The sequence below is a fragment of the Thermomyces dupontii genome (genome assembly GCF_041956625.1).
Source record: "Thermomyces dupontii strain NRRL 2155 unplaced genomic scaffold VTN31scaffold_9, whole genome shotgun sequence".
Taxonomy (NCBI): domain Eukaryota; kingdom Fungi; phylum Ascomycota; class Eurotiomycetes; order Eurotiales; family Trichocomaceae; genus Thermomyces; species Thermomyces dupontii.
Window position 1 is genome coordinate 1 of NW_027192315.1, and position 24,318 is coordinate 24,318.

Here is a 24,318-nt window from a genome sequence, read left to right on the forward strand (position 1 = left end):
AAGGAGCAAAGATGCATATTGGCAACAAATATTACTCGTACGTTGTCGTTTCTCATGTTGAGATGTCGTTCGATTCATCGAGTCGTTAGGTCTCTCGTTTACTTGACATTGGCCAAACATCAACTCAACATTGCAAAGAACGTTACCCAAGCGTTTGATTGATGTTCATTTGTAATTATGAAATTCTGTAGAACATTCACTTACGTTTCGCAATTCGCCAACGTTCGACAATGTTATTTGCTTTCAAACATTTGAAAAATTTTGCTGTTTTTTAACCGTCCCTCGCATTTCACATTTCACGTTAGCAAAAAGCGAAACGGTTATTAAACGATCAGGCAACGGTTCCCAAAACCCCTAGTTTTTTTATATGGTAGGTAACTACTGTAGGACAACCACACAAAGCACTGTACTACCGTCGACTTATGTTACTCCGACTCCGAAATGAGGATCACTACGTAACTCAAATGGGCTGTAGACCAATAATAGCGCTTCTAGGGCTCGAACCCTAATGCGCACACAAAGTTCTCTGTGCGTTGCTCTTCTTCTTTTCACCTTCAGGTTTCTCTCCACACCTTTCCATCAGGCTGTAGATCTACTACGATAGCACACCGAAGACGAGGTAGCGCATCATCTCTTCCCCAGCAAACTCTTACGAAATGAAAGACCGGTTTACGTGCTAAGGACTTACCGTAGAGATGTATGCCGGTTCATCCTCTCAGCGGTGAGGTTTGTTTCGTGGACTGGCTTCAGCACGGTTTCTCAGTCCAGATGTTCATGTCAATCGGACCATTTCCCATGGTGCTTGCCATACACCTAACGTTCCAACACACCTTCTCCCAGTCGCGACCATGAGCTCGTGACTGTTCCTTGGTAGGGCTCAGTCCGAGTGCCATAGATCCTCGTCAATGTCCGCGCCTTCACCGGGGTCCGATTCCTCTTCAACTAGACCGCCCCTCGATACCGACAATCCCAAAGTCGCTCCTAAATTTCTCGAACCGTTGCCTTGGCAAAGACTTCGTCAAACTATCGGCAATCAACTTGGCACTCTCGGTCTGGACAACGCATAAGTGTCCGCGTGCGTATTCTTGTCGCAGCCAGTGGTTGTGGATGTCCACATGTCGCAGATTGCTCTTGAGCACGATGTTGTCCTTGGCGGCAATCCCGATCGTCTGCTTGCTGTCGCATTCTATCGAAACTGGATTCTTGTCTAGTTCCACCTTGAGATCCTCGAGTAACCGACTGACGATAGAGACTCTTTGGCAGCTTGGGCCAATGCCAACAGTTCAGCTTCTGTCGCGGAGGTCGTCACCGTGTCTTGCTTGTTTGCCCTCCAACCGATCATTCCACCAAACAGTTTCATTGCGTAGCCTTGGCTGCTTTTGCGGTCGAGAGTATTGTCGGCCAAGGACGCATCGCGAGCAACGCGCAGGTCATTGTCACCGCCGAATTGTAGGGCGAAACTCTTCATCTGATAGTTTAACACGCGATCCGCGGCTTCGTGGTGCTTAGGATCAGGGTTGCTCATAAATCTCGCCAGCCTGGACACAGCAAAAGCTATGTCTGGTCGCTTGTGTGCCGCCGCATATAGCAACGATCCGACCTTGTGTTGATACGTCTTGACCTCCTCGGGAGCAGCTCGTCCGTCGTAGGGAAGTAGTTCTTCGCGCCCCATGGAAATTCCTTCTGGCCTCCACGTTGAGGCGAGGTTTGCAATCTTGTCAAGGTAAGAGGCTTGCGACAGCCAAATTCGCCTCCGTCTCCTGTCCTGAAGGACTCGAATTCCAAGGAACCAATTCAAATTGTCTCCCCCCTGCAACTTGTATCTTTTTTTGAGCTGGATGATTGCCTTGAGCGCTGCTACTCTGTGACCTTCTCGGTACACGATCACAATATCATCAACGTAGAAGAACAGTATCACTCCGTCTCGTTGGAATGCGCAAGGCTCGTGGGGTATAGGTTCGAACTTCAACTCGATCAACTTCTTGGTGAATTCTTTCTGTCACAGTAGCGGGGACCGTCGTAGACCGGAAAGCGTCTTTCTCAGTCTGAGGACCGTGATTTGCCTTCTCGAAGCGACCTCTACCCTGCCGACCTCCCAGAAGCTGGCGGTACTAATGGTAATTGAACAGACAGCATTCATGCGACCCAAAGCATGAGACGCCCGCTGGGTTAAGCTGGCCCTCAAATGCCAATCCTGTTGTGATGTAGTGAAACGTGCTGTTGTCGTCAAAGTGGCGTTTGGGTTGATGTTCGCGAGTTTTCCGGCCAGCAGCACCCGTAATGATTGAGGTGCGCAGAACTTTGGGTTGGCTTCGACAATCGTGCCCAAAGATGTCCAAGATACACCTCCAAGACACCTCCGAATTTGCGCCTCACCTCCTTCGTACTCAAAAAGTAGCTGACCGCTGATCCCTGACTCTGTCGGGAATGCTCCGTACAAGATGGCACAATGTACCCTTTTGACGCAATTGATTGGTCACGCGAGCGTGTTCCCCCATTTCTCCAGGTGATTTGGACGGCTGTCGTTTCCGAACCATCGATCTGACCGAACAGCTCGTTGACTCTCGTCTGAGTCGGAAGGGCGGTCAGCACTTGAGAATGTTGTCCACATTGAATAGCTACCATACCTCAACACCGCAGCCAACAAATACAACCTTTTTCCAGTGAAAATGTTGTCTTGAAAATGGCTGTTCTCGATCGGACTGGTGTGCTTCCTCGTAACCATGCAGTCCTCCGTGGGGATTTTGCTCGCCTCAATTGCAAGGGCGCTCAAGATCCAGCCTTTCTTCTTGCCGTTTGTCCATGATGCAGTGTCCGGGAACTGCCAGGAGAATGAATCAAGGTTAGTAGGGAGCTCTTCCCTGCCCTTTGCGTCTCAGATCAAGCGCAAGCAATGGAGGCCAGGGTGCAGCGAGCTGAATGTTAAAGCTCCGCTCAACATGTGTCTGACAGTAAATCAGCAAATGTCCTAGATGCTCTTGCCACTCCATAGTGAGTGCAGGTAGTCATCAAGGCCTAGTATCGCTAGCCGTTGTCCGGCAATCCTCGGGGGCCTATATACCGGGTGCTTGTTTCTTGCACATATCCAGTCACCGTCCGGATTCCGGTTTTGTGGATATGGCGAAATCGCACAGGCTTGCACCCAACATCTTCCAGCATCTTGAAAAGCCGGAAGGAGAGCGTCGCATATGCCATCCTAGTTCTAAGTTCATGAGGGCATATGCGTGCATATGTTATTACGCCTGGCAGGGTCAGTGTCCGAAGCTCAAGAAGGCTTATGTCGCTCCACCCAGCAATCGAGAATACTTTCGTGTCCCCAGCGACCATTTTGAAAGCCAAGTCCATCTGGATGTATTGAGCATCGAAGAAGGCAATGGCCTGGTCGAAGGCGCAGCAGAGGATCAGATAGTGCTTATCATCATAGAAATGCACGTCTCTGAGCCACTGCTCTTCATTCGGTTGTGGTCTGTCAAGATCGTGCTCCCGAAGAACAACTGTATGCAGTCCTGGTACGCGATACTTAAGTGCGGTCATGAAAGAGAATCCTCGTTCTGGATTGCTTTGATGACTTCCTCGGCGACGACTTGCGGCATTTTAGTCGGAGGCGTGGGAAAATGTTCTGTCGTCCCCGGGCGACGCGCTGGTGGCTCCGGCGGAATATAGGTAGTTGACCAATTCCGCGCCAACCAGCTGATCAAAGATGGCTAGAGCCAAGCCCAAAGCTTCAGTGGGTAGGCTAGCTGGACGCATAGCGTGCATGGACGTTTCAGATTGGGGTCATCACCCGGCAGGGCATCTGAGATCACCCAATGCACCTTGTACGGTTGTTCCCCGAGTATGAATCATGGTTGCAGACCTCGTACCCCTGGCCGTTGACACTAAAAAAAGCGGCTTTCTTCCAACTCGTCATGATGGCATGGTATCAGCTAGGATCTTATGTCAACAACCAGCTTCTCAGTGTACTCTGTCCTACTTTTCATTGAATCTCGTCGATTGCGGTCTTCAACCGTACCTCGCTCCGCTCTGTTGGCATTATCCGGAAAAGCCATTTGCCTTCAGCTTCAAACCGTCGGCTGATGTTCACTGCGACGTGCTGAATGCAATGATAATGATGGGCCCACGCAAGAACCCCTTGACAGGCCGGCACGCGGTCGACGGGCCTTTTCTTTTTCCGCACTTGTTGCTGTGCACCGAAGTACGCAACGTTCACGGGGGTAGATGAAGAGAGCTCAAGAGCTGGTGGTTGACGTCTCCATCTCGGCCTCTCTTCACCCCTTTCGTCTCTTTTGCGGCATCAGGCTTCTGGATCTTCGTAGTCTTTGGCCTTTCATCCAGTTCCATAGGGGTGGCCTTGACCCTTGCATTCGTATTCGGTTCTTCTGCGTTCATTCTCGGGATTCCCTTCTCTTGCGCGGTTCCGTTCCCATCCCCGCGAGCAATCTCCGTCTCACTCTTATTCTCGGTTTGCTGAATCTCACCATTGTGTTCAGCCTCCAATTCCCTTTTGCCTCCAGTAATCTGAGTCGCATCTTCACATCCATTTGCTTTCGAGTTTCCTTCCTTTGCGTCGACACGGGAGGCCGCACCGCCATCCAAAAGAAGCTTTTCCGGGTCACAGCGAGATCTGTGGCAAACCCGCCTGCGCTCCCAATGTCGAAGTGAATTTGGAACGTATCACCTCGAACCGGAACCGTGTTTCCTTGAAGGTCCAGGGCCGAGGTTGCGCACCGGAGGCTTGTCGTCGCAGGCCGGGATTCAGCATCATTCATAGGCAATGATGCCATCCGAACAAATTCCACTGAACACCCAACGTCTCTCATGTTCTGGGGAAGATTCATCCCACTCCCCGAGGGTGTGACTGATCGTAGACTCATACAACACTCCATCTGTCATCAATTCTGAAGGCGTGATCGACTCGCCCGTTGTGGCGGAACTGTTCTCATACTCCTCCCAGCCATGATGCTGCAGGGGCTGGTCGACCAGCTGACGAGCTGTCGCACTGGGACCACCAGTGGGAGGAAGAATGGACGGCCTGTCCGATAATCAACTGTCTATAGTCGACTCTCCAGAAAAATAGATACATCGCCCCTTGAAGAAATCCTCTGCTTGTGTGTGGGCTGCACAAGAGCTGGACCCAAGCCAGGATGCTGTCCAAGCACAGTAGTGCGCAACACCCCCCGCCCCCCCAACCCCAGCTCGTAGTGCGGGCAAGTCACAAGCAAAGATACAGAACAAGTAGGGACAAGTAGGCAGAGCAGGTAGCTTAATCATGAATAGGACTCAAAAAACAGGAAACAATCGACAAGGAACACAACCATCGTCACCAAACTTGTAACTGAAGATCAGATCTGTGAAGGACTTTATTCTCAAGCTTCGTCTGGAACGCAGTGGACAAGGTTGTGTGGAAGGTACGGAGGGTTGTCGGGCTCGGGGTCGTTTTGGGCGGACGGCGGTGTCGCTTCCCTTCAACGATGTTTTCCTCAGAGATGTCCGCCAGAATTTCAGCCCGGCGAGGTGCGTTATTTGAATCGGGTCGAGAATGAACAGGAGCAGATGGAGTGGGCGATTCAACAAAGGGAGTGTCAAAGCTTCCGGGAATGGGGAGAGGAGATAGTACGTTTGCAGGAGGTGGGTTGGTATCTACCAAGGTGGTCAACTCCCATTCCAGCTGCTTTTCAGGACCATGCTGGTCAAAAATCGGTGAGGGCAACTCCCGTGCCGAGGTGGACGGTTCCGGAGTTGCTTCCGGCGTTGGAAGGAAGGCGTCCTGACTGGAACCCTCAGGTGGCGGGATCACCACCTTCCCATGAGTAGGTACCCGCGGTGTCGAGGTTTGCGGGCCGCGACGATTCGGAGTATCCTTTGCGAATGAAACTGACTTCCGCCTCGAAGTCTGCCGCTGTAATTCCGGGAGTTGAATCAGTTCAATGAGTTCATCAACCTCTTCCCGAAGCTGAGGATCAATGTGCGGACGGACTGGGTCGTATCTTTTGGTCTCATCAAAACGAGCGTCGCGGGATCGGAATATCCCCTTCAGATGGGGAACCCAGACGCGAAAGATATTAGTCGACTCATACCCTACCAGGTAACCGATATGGGCCCTGGCCATCGACTTGCGACCCTTCGGAACCTTGTGATCCAGAACATACGCCCGTGAACCATAGGAACGTAGATGGCCTACAACAGGTTTCGTCCACACAGACCTGGTCTTGCCTTCAGCCCGCATCCAATCAAATAGGGCCTCCCAGGGTGTGCGCCAACCAAGGGCACGAGTTGGGGTTCTATTCCGAAGATACGCCGCAGCAGTCCAGGTCTCCGGATATGAGTTCTCGGGAAGTTTAGCATCGATCCTTAGATACCGTTGTGTTTCACCAAGAGTCCGACCAGCACGCTCGATTGTACCATTCTGCTCTGGGGAATATTCCGCCGAAATGACCAAACGTCGTCCAGTCCGAGAAGCCCATGCTCGGAAATCATTGTCCAGGGACTGCTCATTGCCCGAGTGAAGCTCCCGAACGCTCGTACCAAACTGGCGCTCCACATAAGTGACAAAGTCGCGAACACGATCACTGACTTGTGACTTGCGATAAAGTCGCTCAACCACATGCAGTTTCGTAAACGGGCAAAAAAAGTGAAGGATGCACGTGGTTTCGTCAAACCCAGTCAACGTCTCAATTACTATGTCAAACCAGACGTACTCAAACGCATACTCAGGTGGACGAGTCGGTGGCCTTCGGCTGATTTGGCGACGCGGATTGGCCAGTTCATAGGCCTCCTCAAGGGGTACTGGTTCACCCTTGGCCGGTCTCTGATCAAGATCTGTAACCTCAGCACCCCGAACATTCTGCAGAAGATAAAAGACAGCCTCGAAACTAGGCCATCCCAGGCGGCGGCGGCAAAGTTCCGTGGATGCCGAAGAACAAAGAGGTCGAGTCGATGATCTGATGGCGAAGGAGAAGTTGCCACAGCCAGGGCTCGTATCCGGAGCCGTGTCAAAGCGCTCGAGGACGAATGCATTGTCCGTCATAACCGCTGATGTGGCTTTGGCACCATTAGGAAGATACAGGTCAAGACCCCGACTAGTCAGAGAGACACTGCACCCCGCCTTGGCAGCTCTGAGTAGTGAGACCAGATTGCTCTGAAAGTTGGGCACATATGCCACATCCCGTAGTATGATCGTAAAGCCATCCTCACATCGTAGCTAGCCGTCGCCAAAGGTCACAATAGGTGACAAAGAGTCTCCATGGGAGACGAATTGAAGGGCCAGCTTTCCAGATGTTCGTAAGTCGGTCACAAAAGATCTCATTGAAGACGTGAGTGTCCGCACCAGAATCAGAAGAGACAACGATAGAGCGGGTGGTCTTCGCTAGGTGCCGACGTGTGAAACGACGAAAGCGTCGCAAGGGCGAACGAAACACTTGGCTGGTCAGAGTGTCCAGGTGGGTCGAGTTGGTGTTTGTGCGATGGACAGGAGCGTAGGAGAATTGCGTGGTGGTTGCAGAAGACCGTTCCGCAAGTATGTTCTCAACAAGGGCCTTGATCTCTGGATTGCTCATTGCGTCGTCCACCCGTCGACGTACATCCGGGGCCTTTTTCCACCCTGGAAGCCGCTTGCTGGGAACCAAGTATGGGCAGTTTATAAAGCGATGTTTCGCGCCACAAGCACAGCCACGAAGACCGCGTCGTGGTATTGACGACGGCCGCTGTTGCTGGTTGGAGTCTTGTCGTTGCTGACTGTCAGGAGTGTTGTCCTCGGTGTAGGAAGGGCCTTTGCCACCAAGTTTGGCCGCAAAGGCCGAATTGCGTGCATTGTGAAGGGCAGATATGTGCTGGTAATATCCTCGAAAGTCCATCGACAGTTGCTCCCACGAAATTTTTCCTTCCGGTGCATCCAATGAACGTGTGGCCGTGAAGCTGTGGTCGACACAATAGTTTGCATCGATGAAGTCGGAAAGCGATCAGGGCACTTTGGCTCATGCCAGCATCATCCAGTTTCCGTTTGATTTCACGCCACTTATCAACCCAGGCCACCAGATCCTGACCACAGGGACCTTGTTTCAAAGCTTCGTATTGGCGCGAGAGGTCGTTCTTGTATACTGAATAAGACGGCGTAAATTCATCCTTTGAGCTCGAAGCAACGAGTGGACACTTCGGGCATTGTTGGTACCCGGATCGGATGTGATGTACATAATAAAGCGTTTCAGTGTTTGAGCCGTAACCGTGGAGCAAATTCTTTGATGGAGCTGTTTCATAGCTTGTGCTTTGTTGGCCCAGTCACGATGCTAGAACTCATACTCAAAAACACGTTGTTGTAAGTTCTCACGTTCCTCCTCCGAAAGCTGGGATCTGCGAACTGCACAGGGTCTGACGTCGCCGGGGGTAGGAGGAGCCGGTTCCACTAATGCGGGCTGATTTTCAACATTTGGGTCGACGTATTGCCAGATTTCATGAATCGTTGCGAAGTACCACACACCAGAGAACCAATCGTCCCACTGGCAGTGTGACGAAAGAATAACCCGTCTGACTGCAGGATCCATGGCGCGAATGAACGTAATAGGTACAGTCGGATGAGGAACCGTCTCAAGAGAGAGTCGCACGCAAAGAGAAAGTGCCGTCTCGAGGGACAGCCGCAAGCAAGTGTCAGATGCCGCCTCAACGGGCAGCTGCTAGCGCAAGAAGGACGAGAGAACCCTCGGAAGCTCGGTAGAAAGGGCGAGGGCTCATAACTGTCGCACTGGGACCACCAGTGCGAGGAAGAATGAACGACCTGTCCGACAAACAACTGTCTATAGTCGACTCTCTAGAAAACTAGATACATCGCCCCTCGAAGAAATCCTCTGCTTGTGCGTGGGCCGCACAAAAGCTGCACCCAAGCCAGGATGCTGGCTAAGCACAGTAGTGCGCAACACGAGCAAAATTGGTAGTAAGCGATCTGGACTCTCTGGGACTCGTGACGCTCAAAGGACGGGAGGTTCGGGTCTGGACTGCCAAACCGTCGGCGACAAAGGTTTCGTTATGCGGCCGAAGGCGCCGCTGGCTATTTTTCCTCCTGAACTTAGGGGATGTAGTAGAAGGGCATGTATGTATCTGATGGTGTCAATGTCTTTCTAGGTGGGGTTGGGTTGGGGACGTTTAGGGTCCAGCCCTGGGCACTCTCGCTGCCTGAGGCAACAACATGATCACGTTTATTGGCTCAATTTAACCCTAACCCTAACCTCACCAACCAAGTTTGCACAAGTCCTGCAACGTGCAGATCTTGAACATGGTAGAAGTACATTGGTCTAGGCTCTCAGGGTTAGAGAATGGCTTATCGCGAGCCATCAAAGAACCGAACTATTTCGGTATTGTACCAACTCTTCATGCTGAAGACGAAATAAATAGTACTATGTCGACCAAGGCGGTGAGTTTCTGCCGTGATGTCATCTTTGTTTCGAGCGGGGGCATCACAACGAAGTTGTCCAAAGCTTGTTTGAAAACAACAGACCCGTTGGACACATAACCATGGGACACGACGAAGAAGATCCTCTAATCAAGGCTCTGCCTCCGGCAACGGACTATCTGACGTACCTTACACTCTTGGAGTATCAATTGACTCCCGCACGACTCCCGATTCTGCACCGGCTTCTGCAAGATGAGACGCTCACAACAAACATTGGCTGGGACTTGGTGCAGCTTCTGCTGCCCATGTTGCCCGAGTCGCAAGAGTGTCTCGAGGATGTGGCACGGCTGGGGAATCCCAGGGAAGTCATTCTGAGGGTTGCCGATGCTCTGATGAAGCTCGAACCACAGCAAGACGAGAATGACGAGCAGGATGAGCGCGTTAAGGAGGATTCAAAAGCAGGAACGCAAGCAACGCAAGCTTCGTCGGATTCCGAGTCGCGTACCCGGAGCCGACCTTCACAGCCCCTTCATGTACTCCAATTCAACAGCCTTGTGGCGATGCTCTCCGTTCTTCACGGCCGGATCAAGACCAAGCGCCCGAGTCGGTTCATTGCGACTTCGCTACAAGCTGTCCTGGAAGCATACACCTCAATGCCAACTAACGAAACCACAGCGGCGGTTTTGGTGTTGTTACGAGACCTGTCGCCATCCAAGAGGCCTGCGCTGCCACCACGGAGTACGAGTGACTCCAGCGTTGTCCGGGTGCAGCAATCTTCTGCTCCGGATCCAGAAGCAGAAGAGCAGATCGAAGCTATATCTACCGAAGACGCGCCTATGGTTCGGAAGTTGGTTCAGTTTGCGCTGATCGAGGTGTTGAAAGCGTACATCCTGAGCTTCTCCGGGCCCACGGATTCGGGATTATCCTGGACATTGCGGTTGCAGGAGACGCTGGGGAATAGTGTCACTTCACTGACTAATAAGCTGTCGAAGATACATATCCATACGACGGAAGAACACCTTAGAGAGCGGGATCTGATCGTTTCCAGAATCACGGTACGTATGCGCCTTGGCAAGAGTACACGTGTAGCCTGTTAACTCTTGTATAGGCGCTATCTCGTGATTTTGGCCTCAAAGACGATGATTTGCTACAAATTGTTACGACGCCCCAAGAGGGCAACCCGCCACAACTGGACTTTGAGGAGATGCCCAAATCACCGGACGATGTGCCGCTGGAACGGCACGGGGCTTTGCTATTGCTGGCCGCTCGACTGACTTGTGATGTGCTCTTTTCCCGACCGACGAGGACGCGGATACCAGTGTACCCAGACCTGGCTACGATTTTTGCCAACTTCGTAGGTGTTCCTAGCATGGCAGACGAGGCCAGCCTAGATCACCCGCAGGCATTACGGGAGGCACTGCTCGCCCTCACAGTAATCTCCACCCACGAGAAGATCGAAGAACCGCTGAATGAGCAGCAGTATCGGAGCTTTGTTCTCGCAGTAACGTCATGCAGCAACCAGCAGAGCTACAATGCTCTGCGCCGGATCCCAAGCAGTATCGTCCGCAGCCATCCGTCGGAGCTAGCTAAATTCAGGCTGATCCGACACGTCCTAGAGAAGGAGGAGCTCCAGTTTGCTCGGGAGAGCGCAATCGGATGGTTGAAGGACGAGATGCTGTCGAGCAAGGACAAAGAAAACGCAAGCATCTTCGTGGACCGGGATCACTTCTATGTGCTTGTTCCGCTGTTCTTCAACGCCGCCGAGCTCTCGTCGCTCGATCTGTCATCCTCTGGCCTCATCATACCGTGGCTGCGCTTCTCTCAGAGCATTGCGCCCGCGGTCCACGCCGCGCTGAACCTGTACTACCTGCTGCTGTCATCACCGGAGCTGCGCGGGAAACTCGAGCTTGGCAGGACGCACGCATTCCTGCGCAGGAAGTTCTTCGAGCCGCTGCGGTCTGTCTGCGGCCGGTTCGAGGAGGATCTTTCCGAGAATGGCGGCGACGGACAGATCGAGGCGGCCTTGGGGCCGGAGATGAGCCTGGCAGGGATGGCGCGTGCCGTCAGCCTGCTGTACCAGATTCTGGCGCAGGTGGAAGAGCGGGCGGCGGAGGTGCTTGATGTGAACGAGGATGAGGAGCCGGTGTTGACAGGGGCGTCGGCAGCGAGGATTGCGGAGATTGAAGAGAGGACAGCCGTGTAACCGTTGATGATGTGTAATGACCGGCAATTGATGTATTTTCTAATACTTGAAGCTGGTAGCTGGACTACTATTGACTAGCATTATTATCTCTCTCAGCCATCTCCTGCTTCATCCCACCGAAGTACATTGGCAATATCCACAGAAAACATCCCCGAACATAATGCAATTGGTAAAATAAGAAAACATCATCAAATCAAAAGAGATTGTCATCGACGGGGAAAGTAGCCCGTCACAGATGAAAAGAGATCGTCACGACATAACGATATAACATAAGCATCATGCAAATATATAAATAACAAGACGAATATATATATCCTTTTATATCCATGAGTATATGTTGAAGACTCGAGGTTTTCTCTTCAACTCGACGCTAACGAATGGCCAGAGATGGGGGTCGAGTTTGGCGTCAAGCAAGGACGGAGCGAGTGAGAGTCACTGCAGACGAAGGAGAAACGGTGAGGATCTGTTGTTCTGTTTTTTTTTTCCTTCTTTTCCTTCATTGCTTCATTGCTTCATTGATGAGAGAGAGAGCTCTCTCTGATATCGTGGACGAGGAAACGAGCATCTGGCAATCCATGCAGGTATGGATCCGTCCTTCTCGCTCGCTACATCACCACGCAGCCACCACCGACGGCTATCCGCAGCGTCAGCCATGAACCGCACCACTGATCGTACTATTAGAGAAGAAAAAAAAATAACATACCCTCACACGTGGCAGTGGACTCAATATGCTCAATCTGATGCTTAGGGTCCATGTTCAAATCAACTTGGAGTGCTATATATGTCGTCAACAATATTTGGCTGCGTTGATGGTCAAGGCATTGAAACAACGGCAACGATCCACGACGCGGACGCGACATAAGCAGTTAACTCACAAGAAAATCTCCGATTGGAACGCAAATATGTCTTTGAACTGAGCGATTGCAGGGAGGATGAATCGTTTGCACGTCACGATTGGAGCTGCTCTTGCGAATGGGAATTCCGGAGAAGGAAGAGTGTTTCTTGAATTTCCTGTCCTGTTTACCTGACCTCTGGCCGGAAAGATATAGACAGGAAGCTCTCAGACGAGATGACAGAAAAGATAAAGAAAGAAAAGAACAAGATCAAAAGAATGATCGAGGTCAATATAACTATCGAGCAGGTAGTAAATGTGAGAGGGAAGACTCGACCTCACCATCACACCCTCCCCTCAATTGACCCAAACCCTGATAGAAACTCTGATCGCAATATTGGATATTCACGAGGGATGACCATTCATCGGAATCTCACTTTCTTTCCTCATTCCATGGAATGAATGTTTCGTTCCCATCCTGTTCACCACGGAGTGGACTTGAAATCAGATTATTGTTCTCTTCGGTGGCCAGCCCGAGAGAACTGAATCGTATGAAGGATTGATTTGGGATGAATTGTCCCATTAACCTCAACAATTTCCAGAGATCTACATACTATATGGCGGAGGTAAGAATCATTCCGAGTATACGGAGTATTGTTCTCTGGAATGATGCGGTAGTACTTATTGTTCTTCGGAACCGGCCAATGGCAGGTCTGAACCGAGGGGTTCCAAATCAGGTAATTTTCCTCCCGTTAGGGCTTCTGGAAAAAAAGGAATGGAAAAATCGTCATCAGCTGAAGGACTCTGTGAACAGATATTTGAGGAAGATGCCTCCGTGTTCTTTTCCCAACCAGTGGATCTTTGAATCTCCTTCATGAACACGCCTGTGGCAGTCCAGACGAACCCGAACATGAAGTGAGGAGGTAGGTAAGGACCAACAAGTTGTCGGAGATTTCCGGCGATTATCAATGTTAGGGTTAGGGTTACGATACACTTCTACGAGAACATGATTCAGTAGTCATGGATCGCTTTGGCACTCGCAGATTTCTGTAAATCTGCGCTGCTCTCAGAGAATCGTGTTTCGTTTAATCACATTTGCGGCAAGTGTGGCGTTGATTTGGATAACTGCCATTAGAATTACAGACTGGGGTTTATTTGACCCTTCAACTTCATTGCGAGAATCGCAATCACGCAATGGTTCCGTTGACATTGAGTTTCAGTAGCTGTATAGCTTTAATCTATGGAGTAGTCTTGGTCCATTAGGAGTGAATAATTCAATGATCCCTGCGAAATGCAACCTTTGTTCGCGTCATGTACAGACGTCATGTCATCAATTATGACTCGCAGCTCACATATAATAGGTGGGTAATTACAGAAACCTTTTCCCTGCACTCAGCATATCGATCAATCACAGAGTTTAAACTCCAACGTAGTAATGATATGTATTCCATCTCACTCCCGCCGGTGACGCCCCGGTGTCGGCGCTGGCTCCGTGCCTGCCGTCTTTCCTGTCAGACGTAACGCCGCATCCAGCCACGGTAGACGCCCGCCCACTGAGTCGCTGAAACTGCGCAGCCGTGACGTGATCAATGGATCGTCCGTGTCACTTGGAGTCACCGCGGCCTCGCTGTTGGCCTGTCGTGGCGTGCGCGACGAACCCGCGAAGAGGCTTACTAGTCGGTTAGAGGCACGAACCGCCGGGTCATCTCCGCTGGCCTCGCGCTCGTGGTCGCGGAACATGGTTCTGCTTTTGCCCCGCGCGGAGTTGTGTCGTCGGTGGTGCCGCTGTGGGCTTCCCTTGCCCCGGCGAAGGGAGTCCGCAACGACAGCGGAAAGCGTGGAGGATATCGGGGGGATAAGAGGGCCGGGTGTCAGTCGCGAAGTAAGCGACTGCCGTGAGTTGGCTGGTGAATTGTTTTGTTGGGGGCTATCGCGGCGTCGTTCCGGGCAGTCAAACTCAACGGCGCCTTCGAGAGAGCGCTGCGACCTTCTAGGCGTCACGCTGCCCACTGGCGTCACATTCTCAGTCCCGGGGGCGGTAGGAAAGCGTAATTCGACTGCGGGCAGGTCTGCGGTGTGGTCGACTTGCTCGCCAGTCTCCTCTGTCTCGACCGTTGACACGCCCGGGTCTGAGGCGCGTGCTCTCCCTCCACTTTCAGATGAAGCCCAGGGATTGAGGATGAGAGAGTGCGGCCGAGATGGCGTACCTTCTAGCTCGTGAGTCAAGGATTCGTCCGAAACGGATTCCTCACGGTCTGACGGGGTCGGCGAGAGAAGTCCCTTGGGCGTCGTGAGATCATCTTCGTTTCCGCTTGCGAGAGAGCCTGGAGACGAAACCCCGGCCAAGGGAGGTCTCAGCTTCTGCACGGGTCGGTCACTTTCAGGACTGTCACAGTACTGCTCGCCTCGCATCAATCCAACCGTCTCTTCCTCGTCCACCTCACTCCCTGAATAGTCATCATCGCCGCGAGCACGGCCGCTGGTGATCAAATAGACCCCAAGGAAAGTCAGGCAGCATCCCCCCACGAATTTCCCCGCCTGGGCAGCCGTGGTTGACTCAAAGTCGCGGTACAGCACTGCACTGCCAATAATTACAGACAACGTGAACAGCACAAACTGCGTAGGAATGACCTGAGTAGAGTCAAACCGCTGCAAGGCGCGATTGATGTAGCGGATCTGCATCAAGGCACTAAGGACGAGAACGGCGACTAATAGGTATGTGATGGGAAATGTAATGACATGCCACAGAGTGAACGAAAGCAACGACGATACGCCTTTGGTTGCCAGAGCGGTATATCCTCCTGTCCCTAGTCAGCACTGATGCGGCGATCTATATTCCAGGATGGCTCACCAAACAGCCCAACCAAACCCAGATCGATGAGAATCGTACGACTGCCGTACTCCCAGCTTAGCGACATGAGCGTCACAATCAACACAGCCGTTATTCCCAAATACAGCTCAAACTCCCACTGGGTGATCATGACCCAAATGTCATGGGGTCCAAATTTGGCTTCCTTAGTCTTCGCGCTCAGCACCACAATCACTGCACCAGCGATGGCGATGCACACGCCCCAGAAATCACGCTTCCGAAACTGTTCCTTGAGCATGCATGGGGCAATCACGCAGTTCGAGATCAACGCTACTACGCCTAGCGGCGAGACAATCGACGCTGGCGCAAAACCATAGGCTAGGAAATTACCCATTTCCCCCAGCGTCATCAGCACAATGCCCACCCACCAGTACGGGGACCGGAGGTAACTCGTGCGGCCTCCACCCATCGAGAGGGGCGGTTTCACCGTGCGATCCGAGCTCAGAGATTGCTGCATATCACGATCATCACCCATCGTATCGTCTTCATCCTCATAGAGCACACCCCTCTGCACGCCGGAGAGCGCCCGCGCTTCCTCCTGCTGCGTCGAGGGTGCTGGTTGTTGCCACTCCGTCGCTGGCCCCGGATCATCCCGATATGGCTCGTCAATCGATCCGTACCAACTCGACGACATTCGTCTTCGCGCGGACAGCCGGAGTCGCTCCCCCTCCGCCTGCCGCTCAATCCGGATATGGGCATATCGCTGGATGTTGAGTGCAAAGGAAATCAGGATATTCCCTGCGATAGCTGTTATAATACCGATAAACGAGGACCATCGCTGATTGCCTGAGTCTCCATGCTGGCCATCGTGCTGATCGTCGAAGAACGGGGCCAATGTTGGAGAGGCGACAGGCGGCAACGCGGTCATGAGAGTGAGCGACGAGCCTGTTTCGGGGCTCTCCATCGCTGATTTCTTGCTCGCTGGGGACGACGGCGTCGGCCAGAGAGCGAAAGAATCCAAGGACAGTCAAGCCTGAACCGATCCGAACTTGACTCGATTCGGCCACATGGTGATTTCAGAACCTGGGCTGCCTGATAACCGTTCCCGGAAAGCGGCGAATCTCTAACCGGCGGTTGCAAAGTACCGCGTGCGCCAACTCCAGGATTAGATACTAGGTATGGTCGGAGCTATGGGCGGTCTGCAGTGTCGGGGCGTGGAGTTCGTCAGAATAACGCGACACTGTTCAGCTGACCACGGCGGGGTTGAAATCCTGCTGCATTTGGACCGTAGGTAGTACTTACAATGGAAACACTCCTAGTTACAATATTATCGAAAGGAGGTGAGAAAAGGCGTCAGAAGAGATCTGGCAGCGCCAGGCTGAACTCGCTGGGAGGTTCAATGTCCCTATCTCGGGGGATGCGAGAAGGGATAACTGTATAACCAAGATATACTTATGCTTACTAAGGATGTTTGGACCAATAGTTAACCTAGGTTATCAGTACCGAGATTGGCTTGTCAAATGTCAACTGGCTTGTCTATCGACATGGGCTCCGCCAGCTTTCCTTGTGGATGTCATACATGGCAGTCTCTTTGATTGAATTGGTTGTTCGTGTCCTTTGATGTAACGTTCTATATTCTACAATAGCCGTATCATCGAGTATATTCGAATGTGTTCATGTCATCAAATCGAAGAACCACTTACTTAGAGGGTATCAAACGTCATGGAACTATCCTGTTTTGCATCGAGTAGTAATCCCTGAAGGCCATAACCGAGAAAGCTACCTCTCATGTCCCTCCGTCGTCATTTTTACTTGCAGGCTCGGAAACTTCGTTGGCAGGCGTTGTGGGTTCGCTTTCCGGTTTGGCTACAGAAGTGCCTTGGTTGCTCTTCGTTGCCGCGCTCTCAGTGTTCCTGCGTGTTTTTGCTCCCTCCTTCAGCTTTTCCCAGCGCTCACGATATTTCCCCAACGTGGCTTTGAGCTTCTCATTCTCGCGAGATACGCGCTCGATCTCGCGTTCTTGGCGACGCAGCTGCTCCTCCATTTCACGGAGGCGCCGATCAGTGTCTGCCTGGGTGGCCGGAGCCGCTGAAGATGTGGCCGGCGCGACTGCATGCTGATGATGCATTGCTCTGAGGGATTGCTGCAGTGCTACGGAAGATGACTGAGCATTGACTTCCCACATGTGAAGACGTTTGGAGAGGGTGTCAGTCAGCTGTCGGAGGGCCTCGTTTTCCATCTGTAATTCTTCTAGTGTCTTCGTGTTTCTGTCGTGACCCCCTTTTGCCTTGGCTCCGCCGAGGCTGTGTAGCATCTCCGGTGACGGCGGCGTTTCACGAGCATCCACGAAATCTTCATCCGCCCCGTCCTCAGCGCTGTTTCGTCGAGCCTCCTTGTCGGCCCGGAACAGGATGCTCGCATACGAAACCGTTCCCCCCGTCGTAGGGACCACGTAGAAGGACTCTGTAGCGTTACTGGGCATACCTCCATTTGCGTCTCTGATGGCCCTCAATGCAGCCTTAGAGAATATCTTATTGATGTCCGGATCAGAAGGAAGACTAGAGCGCTCGGGCGTGGCGTGGTGGCGGTCGACTTTAGTTTCCGCAAGACTCTTCTGGCGCGGAGATTCGGCATCCGCTCCCAACGGAAGGCCCGCAAAGGCCAGCGGAGCCGATATCTTCGATATGAGACCGCCAAACGTGGAGTAAAATCGCTGAAACGGCTCGTCCGATGTCGACAGCCTACTCCTGCGGTTTTCACGTTCTTGCCCGTCTGAAGGTCCGTTCTGACGAGCCGACGTCTCGTTCGAATTGGTGGTTGGAGGTGACCATGGCTGCTTCGCAGCAGAACTACGCTGACTAGCGCGATCTCGCGGACCCGGTACATTAACATCACGGGTGCGAGATTCCCCCAGTTTGACCCGACCAGCGGAGTCGGTGATTTGGGCGCCGGCATGCTGGGCAGACACAAAGGGCGAAGCAGGGGATGCTCGGCGAGGTTGTGACGGTATGCCCCTCGCCGATGCTAGGTTGCTGGCGATGGACGAGGTGTCTCTCTGCGGTTGACGACTACTGTTGGGTAACCGAGGCGGAACTTGTTGCGGATTGGGGGAGCTAAGAGGAGCTGCGGATTTGGACGGTGCGGATGCCTGCGCGTCTCGCGATAAGGACGGAGATGACGGAGATGGTGCATTAAGTGATTCCTGGACAACACTCGAAGGATTCTCGTGCTGTGAGCGAAGCACTGCGGCTAGTCGCTTGTGCTCTTGCTCGAGAAGCTGCAGGGTGCGGCGTGCCTGGAAAATTCAGCATGCGGCCTGACGGCATCTCGGGCTCGAGCTTACATAGAGATCGGAGCAGTGCTGGGCTGCAGTCGCGAACTCTCCTGCGGCCAAGTCGTGCTCCTCACTCGCAGCGACTGGGTTTGACTTGCGGGTTTCCAGGACCGCGTTGCGCGCATGCGTATGCGCCTGGGCGACGGTCAGTGCCTTTCCATTTCAGCTGAAGCTTGGGACATACCAAGGTCAGAGGAACCGCCTCCATGTTTACCTCCTGGGGTCGCTGGCGATCTGGCTCCAGAATAGTAGCGTTCAATGATATGCGAACCAGTATAGGTTAAAATTTTGGGAATGGAGGGCGGGGTCGCTTTTCTCGCGGTCGGGCTTGCACAAAGATGCGGAGTCACTCCTGTCGGGCCATTGGGAGCCGTGTAGCCATCGAATCCGTGGCGCGAATCACGAAGGGCGCAACATTTGCGGGTGGTCGACGACGCTACGTGGTATCGCGGACGAGAACAAAGTCTCCTGCTGGAGATGGTTTGAGGCAGCGTTTACGATTCTTCACATGCCTGAGGTGTCAATGACGCTGGTCATGTGACTGTGGGGAGCTGGGAGGTCTGGACCGTGGAACGGTGTTCGAGCTGACGTGCATACGAATATCAATACTACTACGACAAGGTCAAGTGCACAATACACAATAGGAGTTAAAAGAACGATGGGTAGATTCGTCAACGGGTAAGGTGACGATGTCTGGGAAAGGGCCTCGTACTGATTGATACTGTTGACCTCAGCGCTGAGCCGCCGAAATCCGCACGAGCTGAGTCGCTGATGACGCTGGATTGGATCGCAATGACAATCCGGGCGCTTCCAATTCGTCGGCACGAACGGGTCACAATACCCTGGTAGAGTCTGCAAAGAACACAAACACAAGTATGGTGGTAATCGAGCAGGCCTGGCAAACAACAAAAGTCCGGAGAGATAGGTACTAGGTTCCGTTTCTTGTGCGCTCAAGTCCGCGAACGTCCAGAATATGCATATTTGGAGCGGCCGAGCGACAGAAATCGGAGAAAAGTACGGAATAGAAGCACATAACAACGTTCTCAACAAACACAGCAGCATGGCTGAGCAGGTTTTGTACTCTGTACGGAGTCTATAGTTTGTCCAAGTGCGGCAGTGTCAACTGTCAAAGACGGAGAGAAAGAGTCTGGGGAAGCTCTGGGCTCTGACAGCGCCAGAAGCACGCCAAGCATGGCGGCGAACGTTTGCCCAACAGCCGGCACTAAACCATTTCAAGTCTAGCGCAGTATTCCATTCTGCTCGATCCCTTTTTTGGAAAGTCACGAATTACGAGTTGGTTCATTGGCGACGGAGACTGGGCGGACTCGAAGCGCCGCTCTTGCGGCTTTACAAGACGGACAGAGACAGCCCCCTCTCCAAATGCTCCCTCGATTCGCCTCGCTCAGCCTCAATCCGCTAACCTAAAGATCATCTGGATATGCTCGTGCGCGCTTCGGCCGATTACTTGGTGTTTATCGCCGGAATATAGGCAGCGGTTTCGGTACCCTTCCCCCATAGCATTGCCTTCTGCCTGAACCCTGTACACTTCCCTCTCCGTTGCGCCCGGCGTGAGCTTTGCGCCCAGATCAAAGCTCAACCGTCAATGTATCTGAGCGCGTGAATCGCCGCCAAATCCGTTAACGAGCCCTCCGTGTCCGGGTGGAACCAGGATCGATGGATGGCGCTGCGGATTCCTTGAACACCCCTCCCCCGGCCGGTCTCAAGAAGGTATTGTCGCGCCCGACTCGAAGCCAGACCTCTCTGGGAAAAGACGTCGACAGTGCGGTGACTTCGAACCGGAGCAATGACACATCGCCGGTGGATACGTCTGAGAGACGGCCGGCCACGAGCGCCGGAGTGGTGACGGAAGATTCTCCCAAACGCCTGGCGAAGCTACTGGGCAGTCGACGGAGGAAAAAGTCAGGCAAACTATCCGCGGATATCGATCAGAGTCGCAATGGAAACACCCCGCCACCCCCGGAGGACGTTCCCGGCTCGGGATCCTCGGCCAGTGGAAGTCAAAAGGCGCTGGACAAGCCAAGCAGGCCTGCGAGCCTGACAGACGATTCGGAAGCAGATCGGTAGGTTCTCGTATAAATATGGCAGCTCGGTTCCCATTTCTGTCTGCACATGCTCACCTATCATCGCTGTCCAGACCACCGTCGCTTGCGTCGCGCGACTCTCGCAAGGGATTAGCAGCTGCCACCTCGCCATTGATTACAACCACGATTGTAGTTGATGATGATGATGGAGTCAGCCGTACACGAGGATCGTCGAAATCGCCATCACGACGGCATAGCGTGTCCGGTTCGGAGGCGGCTCCTCAGTTTCTGAGCGTCACTCCCGCCGCGACGACGCCCGCCTCAGGTGAATTTCCGGCGACGAGCAGCTCGGGAAAGAGAGGTGTCTCTCCCGCAAGACGGTTGAGAGATGCTTTTCGGCCGTCCCACAGCAAGAAGAGCCCCAGTGTCAGCCCTGATCGCGCCTCATCGCGATCATCTAGTAGCCGAAGGCAAGGCATACGAAGGCCGTCCAGTCGACGGAGTAGTTTGTCAGACAAGCTGGCAGCAAAGCGAGAAGAGAGCCCGCCGCCCCCTCTGCCTGATCCCATCATCGTTGACTCTGCCGAAGTCGATCCTCTGAGTACCCCCCCACCGAGAAAGCCAGTTGAGGCCATGACGATCTCGACACAGATTCCTGGTGACACTCAGCATGTTCTCGCAAAAGATTTTACCGAGTCTCCCGATTCTATTACCGGTCGCAACTCCGAATCGTATCCGCCTGGCGTGGCGGTGAGCCCATCCGGGAACATGATCTCCCATCGTCGTGTGCGCTCCGCCGAGGCTTCGGTCCATTCCCCCAGTAAACTCTCGCACACAACTACCTTGACTCCAACGTCGGAGGAATCCCGGCCAAGTGCACCACGGACTCCCTCTGCGGGTCAGAGTGGGTTCTTTTCCACGGTGTTCTCCGCGGCGCAGAACGCCGCGTCCAGCATCAGCAACAGTTTGGGTGCTCAAAACAAAAATCGCAACGGCGCACAGCCAGGTGATGCGGCGAAAGCGGCCAGCGAATCGGTCGATGGTCTGGCCGATGGCGAGAGCGCACAAGCGAAGAATGATTTCGTCAATGGTCAGGCGCACAAGGAGCTTGGAGTTGGCAGCATCGACACCGATGAGCCGACCGGCAAGGTGGTGACGACAAAAGAAGGAGTTGTCATCAGTCGTCCAGGACGCTCTCATAGCACAACAGCGCGTAATGACGAGTTGTCGGCACGCCTCGAAGATCAACGGGCGGCGAAGGCAGTGTTGATGGCATACGAGAAGTCATCTCAGAATTCCGGATCCGCTGCCACCGGGACGCCCGAGGATTCGGGTGTAGATGCCGGCCCCAGTGCTTCCATATCCAGGGAAACCAGCGGAGAGCAGACGCCGCTGTATGGTCACCTTGCAGATGGCGAGGCGGACGGTCGCAGACGCGCAGGCAGCGTTCGAAGTCGCCTTGGCCGTCGTCATCGTGGATCCTCTGCGACTACTGCCTCCATTGTAGGCGCTGGCCTTGGAATGGGATCAGTGTCCATGGGGGCATTAGCTACCTCGTCTGGCGTCAATATTCCTCGCCTTACCGGGTTTGCGGTGGCCAGTAAGAAACGTAATCGAGACTTTCATCAGTTGTTCCGCAGCGTTCCGGAAGATGACTATCTAATTGATGACTACAGCTGCGCTCTCCAACGGGAAATCATTCTTGCTGGTCGCATTTATATCTCTGAGGGCCATATTTGTTTCTTCAGCAACATCTTGGGCTGGGTGACCACTCTTGTAATCAGCTTTGATGAGATTGTTGCGATTGAGAAGGAGAGCACGGCAATGGTGTTTCCTAATGCAATCGCAATCCAGACACAGCATGCCCGTCACACTTTCCGAAGTCTTCTGAGCCGGGATGCGACATATGACCTGATGGTCAACATCTGGAAGATCAATCACCCGTCCCTGAGGAGCTATGTCAACGGCGTCCGGATTGATGAAGGCCACGGTGATAAGACCGAGAAAGCGGGCGAGAGCGATGGAGGTAGCGAGTCCGGGGATGACGTCGATGAGATCTATGACGAAGATGAAGAGGACGATGTGGCCGGCGCAATGGATGACGCCGGCGAAGGCAGCTTTGTGGGAAGCGATGCCGCCGATTCGAGCCAACCTCTCAGCCGAAAAGGATCTGGCCTTGGGAATGGTGGACAAGCATCAGCACCTGCGTCGGCTGCACAGGCCGCGGCAGAGAAAGTCGACGCCAAGGCTGGTGGCAGTGGGGAGGACACAGAGGGCTTCCCGGGGCCCGCAACGCATGCCCCGACGGACTTTACCGATCCATCCGGACGGTATGAGAAGGTTGTCAAGGATGACATCGTCCCAGCGCCTCTGGGCAAGGTCTACAGCATGGTGTTTGGGCCAGCGTCTGGCGCGTTCATGTCCCGGTTTTTGGTGGAGGATCAGAAGGCTACGGATCTGCAGTTTGAGGACGATAAAAAGGGTCTCACGAACGACAACAAGACGCGGCAATACTCGTACATCAAGCCGCTGAACTCGACCATCGGGCCGAAGCAGACGAAATGCATTAGCTCGGAAACACTCGACTTACTCGACCTGAACAGGGCGGTGCTCGTCACCCTTGCGACCCAGACGCCGGACGTGCCCAGTGGGAATGGTTTCGTTGTGAAGACCAAGTATTTGTTCACGTGGGCTGCCAACAACCATACTCGCTTTTTGATGACGTGTACAATTGAGTGGTCAACGAAGAGTTGGTTGAAGAGTAAGTACAGTACCAAGACTAGTTCCATGTGGCGCATGAGCTCACAGTGTGCAGATGCGATTGAGAAGGGAGCCATTGACGGACAGACCAGTTTTGGCAACGACCTTGTGCGACGTCTCAAGACCGCGCTGAGCAAGCCGGCTGGTGGCATCAAGAAAGCCGGTAAAGGTCGCCGCAAGAAAGCGGCAGCCAACGTCGAAACCGGCGCAGCAGCTGCCGCGACGGCCGCCAATGCCAAACTCGAAGCGACCAAGCGGGAGGCTGAGAGCTGGGGTATTTTTGCACCGCTCCATCGGCATCTAAGCCCCGTCGCTGGCATCTTCAAGCCGTTTTGGAGCTCATACGTTGCTATTGGGGTCATTGGACTTTTGCTTGTCGTGACCTACACCCATGTCCTGATTCCCCCTGGGTCCGTGGTGCTCTCATCAGACGGACGCTACGGGGGCCTGACGAGCTCCCAACGCCTGGCGGCGTACGAAGAAATGTGGCGGCACGAGGAGACAGAACTATGGAACTGGCTAGAAGAACGGGCTGGTATCGATGGCCTCAACTTTCCTACCACGAGCAACCCTCAGGAGACTCTAGTGCGGCAGCTCGGCCGCCGCCAACGGCTGCACAGCAAGGACCTTGCATCGCGACTTGCCGAGGAGCATATCTCTGATCGGGAGATGGAGCATGCAATCCGGATCACGCGCGAGCGGCTGGACCTTTTGCAGCGCATCGTGGACGAGCGGCAGAAGCGATAGCAAGGCATTCGTTTTGGGGAGGTTGCCTTTCCTCATTTTCCTCATCGTGTATACTAACCTTCTTCTATTGCATCAGCCTTGGATGTTTTTTTTTTTTTTCTTATGTCTTTCATACACTCCCTTATCCTTTCTTTCCCTGGTTTTTTTACTGTCTCGCAGCATCTTTCTTTAGATTTCTTCACTGTGGCCATTATGTACAGGGGCGCTCCTTA

At 53.3% G+C, this 24,318-nt stretch overlaps 10 protein-coding genes across 10 annotated transcripts; 3 read left to right on the forward strand and 7 right to left on the reverse strand.

The window, feature by feature from the left end:
- Nucleotides 1-1,207: 1,207 nt before the first annotated feature.
- On the reverse strand, nt 1,208-1,672 carry VTN31DRAFT_7192 (uncharacterized protein; the record flags this gene model as incomplete). The annotated part of the gene is made up of 1 exon (XM_069407886.1): nt 1,208-1,672. The coding sequence occupies one exon, from the start codon at nt 1,670-1,672 to the stop codon at nt 1,208-1,210; it is 465 nt and encodes a 154-aa protein (XP_069257690.1).
- Nucleotides 1,673-2,387: 715 nt separating this feature from the next.
- On the reverse strand, nt 2,388-2,725 carry VTN31DRAFT_7193 (uncharacterized protein; the record flags this gene model as incomplete). Its single annotated transcript, XM_069407887.1, has 2 exons — nt 2,388-2,568; nt 2,628-2,725. The coding sequence occupies 2 exons, from the start codon at nt 2,723-2,725 to the stop codon at nt 2,388-2,390; spliced, it is 279 nt and encodes a 92-aa protein (XP_069257691.1).
- A 392-nt stretch (nt 2,726-3,117) lies between these two features.
- On the forward strand, nt 3,118-3,663 carry VTN31DRAFT_7194 (uncharacterized protein; the record flags this gene model as incomplete). Its single annotated transcript, XM_069407888.1, has 1 exon — nt 3,118-3,663. The coding sequence occupies one exon, from the start codon at nt 3,118-3,120 to the stop codon at nt 3,661-3,663; it is 546 nt and encodes a 181-aa protein (XP_069257692.1).
- A 722-nt stretch (nt 3,664-4,385) lies between these two features.
- VTN31DRAFT_7195 (uncharacterized protein) lies at nt 4,386-4,886 on the reverse strand (the record flags this gene model as incomplete). Its single annotated transcript, XM_069407889.1, has 1 exon — nt 4,386-4,886. The coding sequence occupies one exon, from the start codon at nt 4,884-4,886 to the stop codon at nt 4,386-4,388; it is 501 nt and encodes a 166-aa protein (XP_069257693.1).
- A 434-nt stretch (nt 4,887-5,320) lies between these two features.
- VTN31DRAFT_7196 (uncharacterized protein) lies at nt 5,321-7,027 on the reverse strand (the record flags this gene model as incomplete). Its single annotated transcript, XM_069407890.1, has 1 exon — nt 5,321-7,027. One exon carries the CDS (start codon nt 7,025-7,027, stop codon nt 5,321-5,323), a length of 1,707 nt encoding a protein of 568 aa, XP_069257694.1.
- A 2,474-nt stretch (nt 7,028-9,501) lies between these two features.
- On the forward strand, nt 9,502-11,582 carry VTN31DRAFT_7197 (uncharacterized protein; the record flags this gene model as incomplete). The annotated part of the gene is made up of 2 exons (XM_069407891.1): nt 9,502-10,434; nt 10,488-11,582. The coding sequence occupies 2 exons, from the start codon at nt 9,502-9,504 to the stop codon at nt 11,580-11,582; spliced, it is 2,028 nt and encodes a 675-aa protein (XP_069257695.1).
- Nucleotides 11,583-13,866: 2,284 nt separating this feature from the next.
- VTN31DRAFT_7198 (uncharacterized protein) lies at nt 13,867-16,187 on the reverse strand (the record flags this gene model as incomplete). Its single annotated transcript, XM_069407892.1, has 2 exons — nt 13,867-15,215; nt 15,266-16,187. The coding sequence occupies 2 exons, from the start codon at nt 16,185-16,187 to the stop codon at nt 13,867-13,869; spliced, it is 2,271 nt and encodes a 756-aa protein (XP_069257696.1).
- Nucleotides 16,188-17,009: 822 nt separating this feature from the next.
- Nucleotides 17,010-18,765, reverse strand: VTN31DRAFT_7199 (uncharacterized protein; the record flags this gene model as incomplete). The annotated part of the gene is made up of 3 exons (XM_069407893.1): nt 17,010-18,518; nt 18,567-18,692; nt 18,742-18,765. The coding sequence occupies 3 exons, from the start codon at nt 18,763-18,765 to the stop codon at nt 17,010-17,012; spliced, it is 1,659 nt and encodes a 552-aa protein (XP_069257697.1).
- A 296-nt stretch (nt 18,766-19,061) lies between these two features.
- Nucleotides 19,062-19,619, reverse strand: VTN31DRAFT_7200 (uncharacterized protein; the record flags this gene model as incomplete). Its single annotated transcript, XM_069407896.1, has 1 exon — nt 19,062-19,619. One exon carries the CDS (start codon nt 19,617-19,619, stop codon nt 19,062-19,064), a length of 558 nt encoding a protein of 185 aa, XP_069257698.1.
- A 612-nt stretch (nt 19,620-20,231) lies between these two features.
- On the forward strand, nt 20,232-24,106 carry VTN31DRAFT_7201 (uncharacterized protein; the record flags this gene model as incomplete). Its single annotated transcript, XM_069407897.1, has 3 exons — nt 20,232-20,638; nt 20,713-23,360; nt 23,415-24,106. The coding sequence occupies 3 exons, from the start codon at nt 20,232-20,234 to the stop codon at nt 24,104-24,106; spliced, it is 3,747 nt and encodes a 1,248-aa protein (XP_069257699.1).
- Nucleotides 24,107-24,318: the final 212 nt, after the last annotated feature.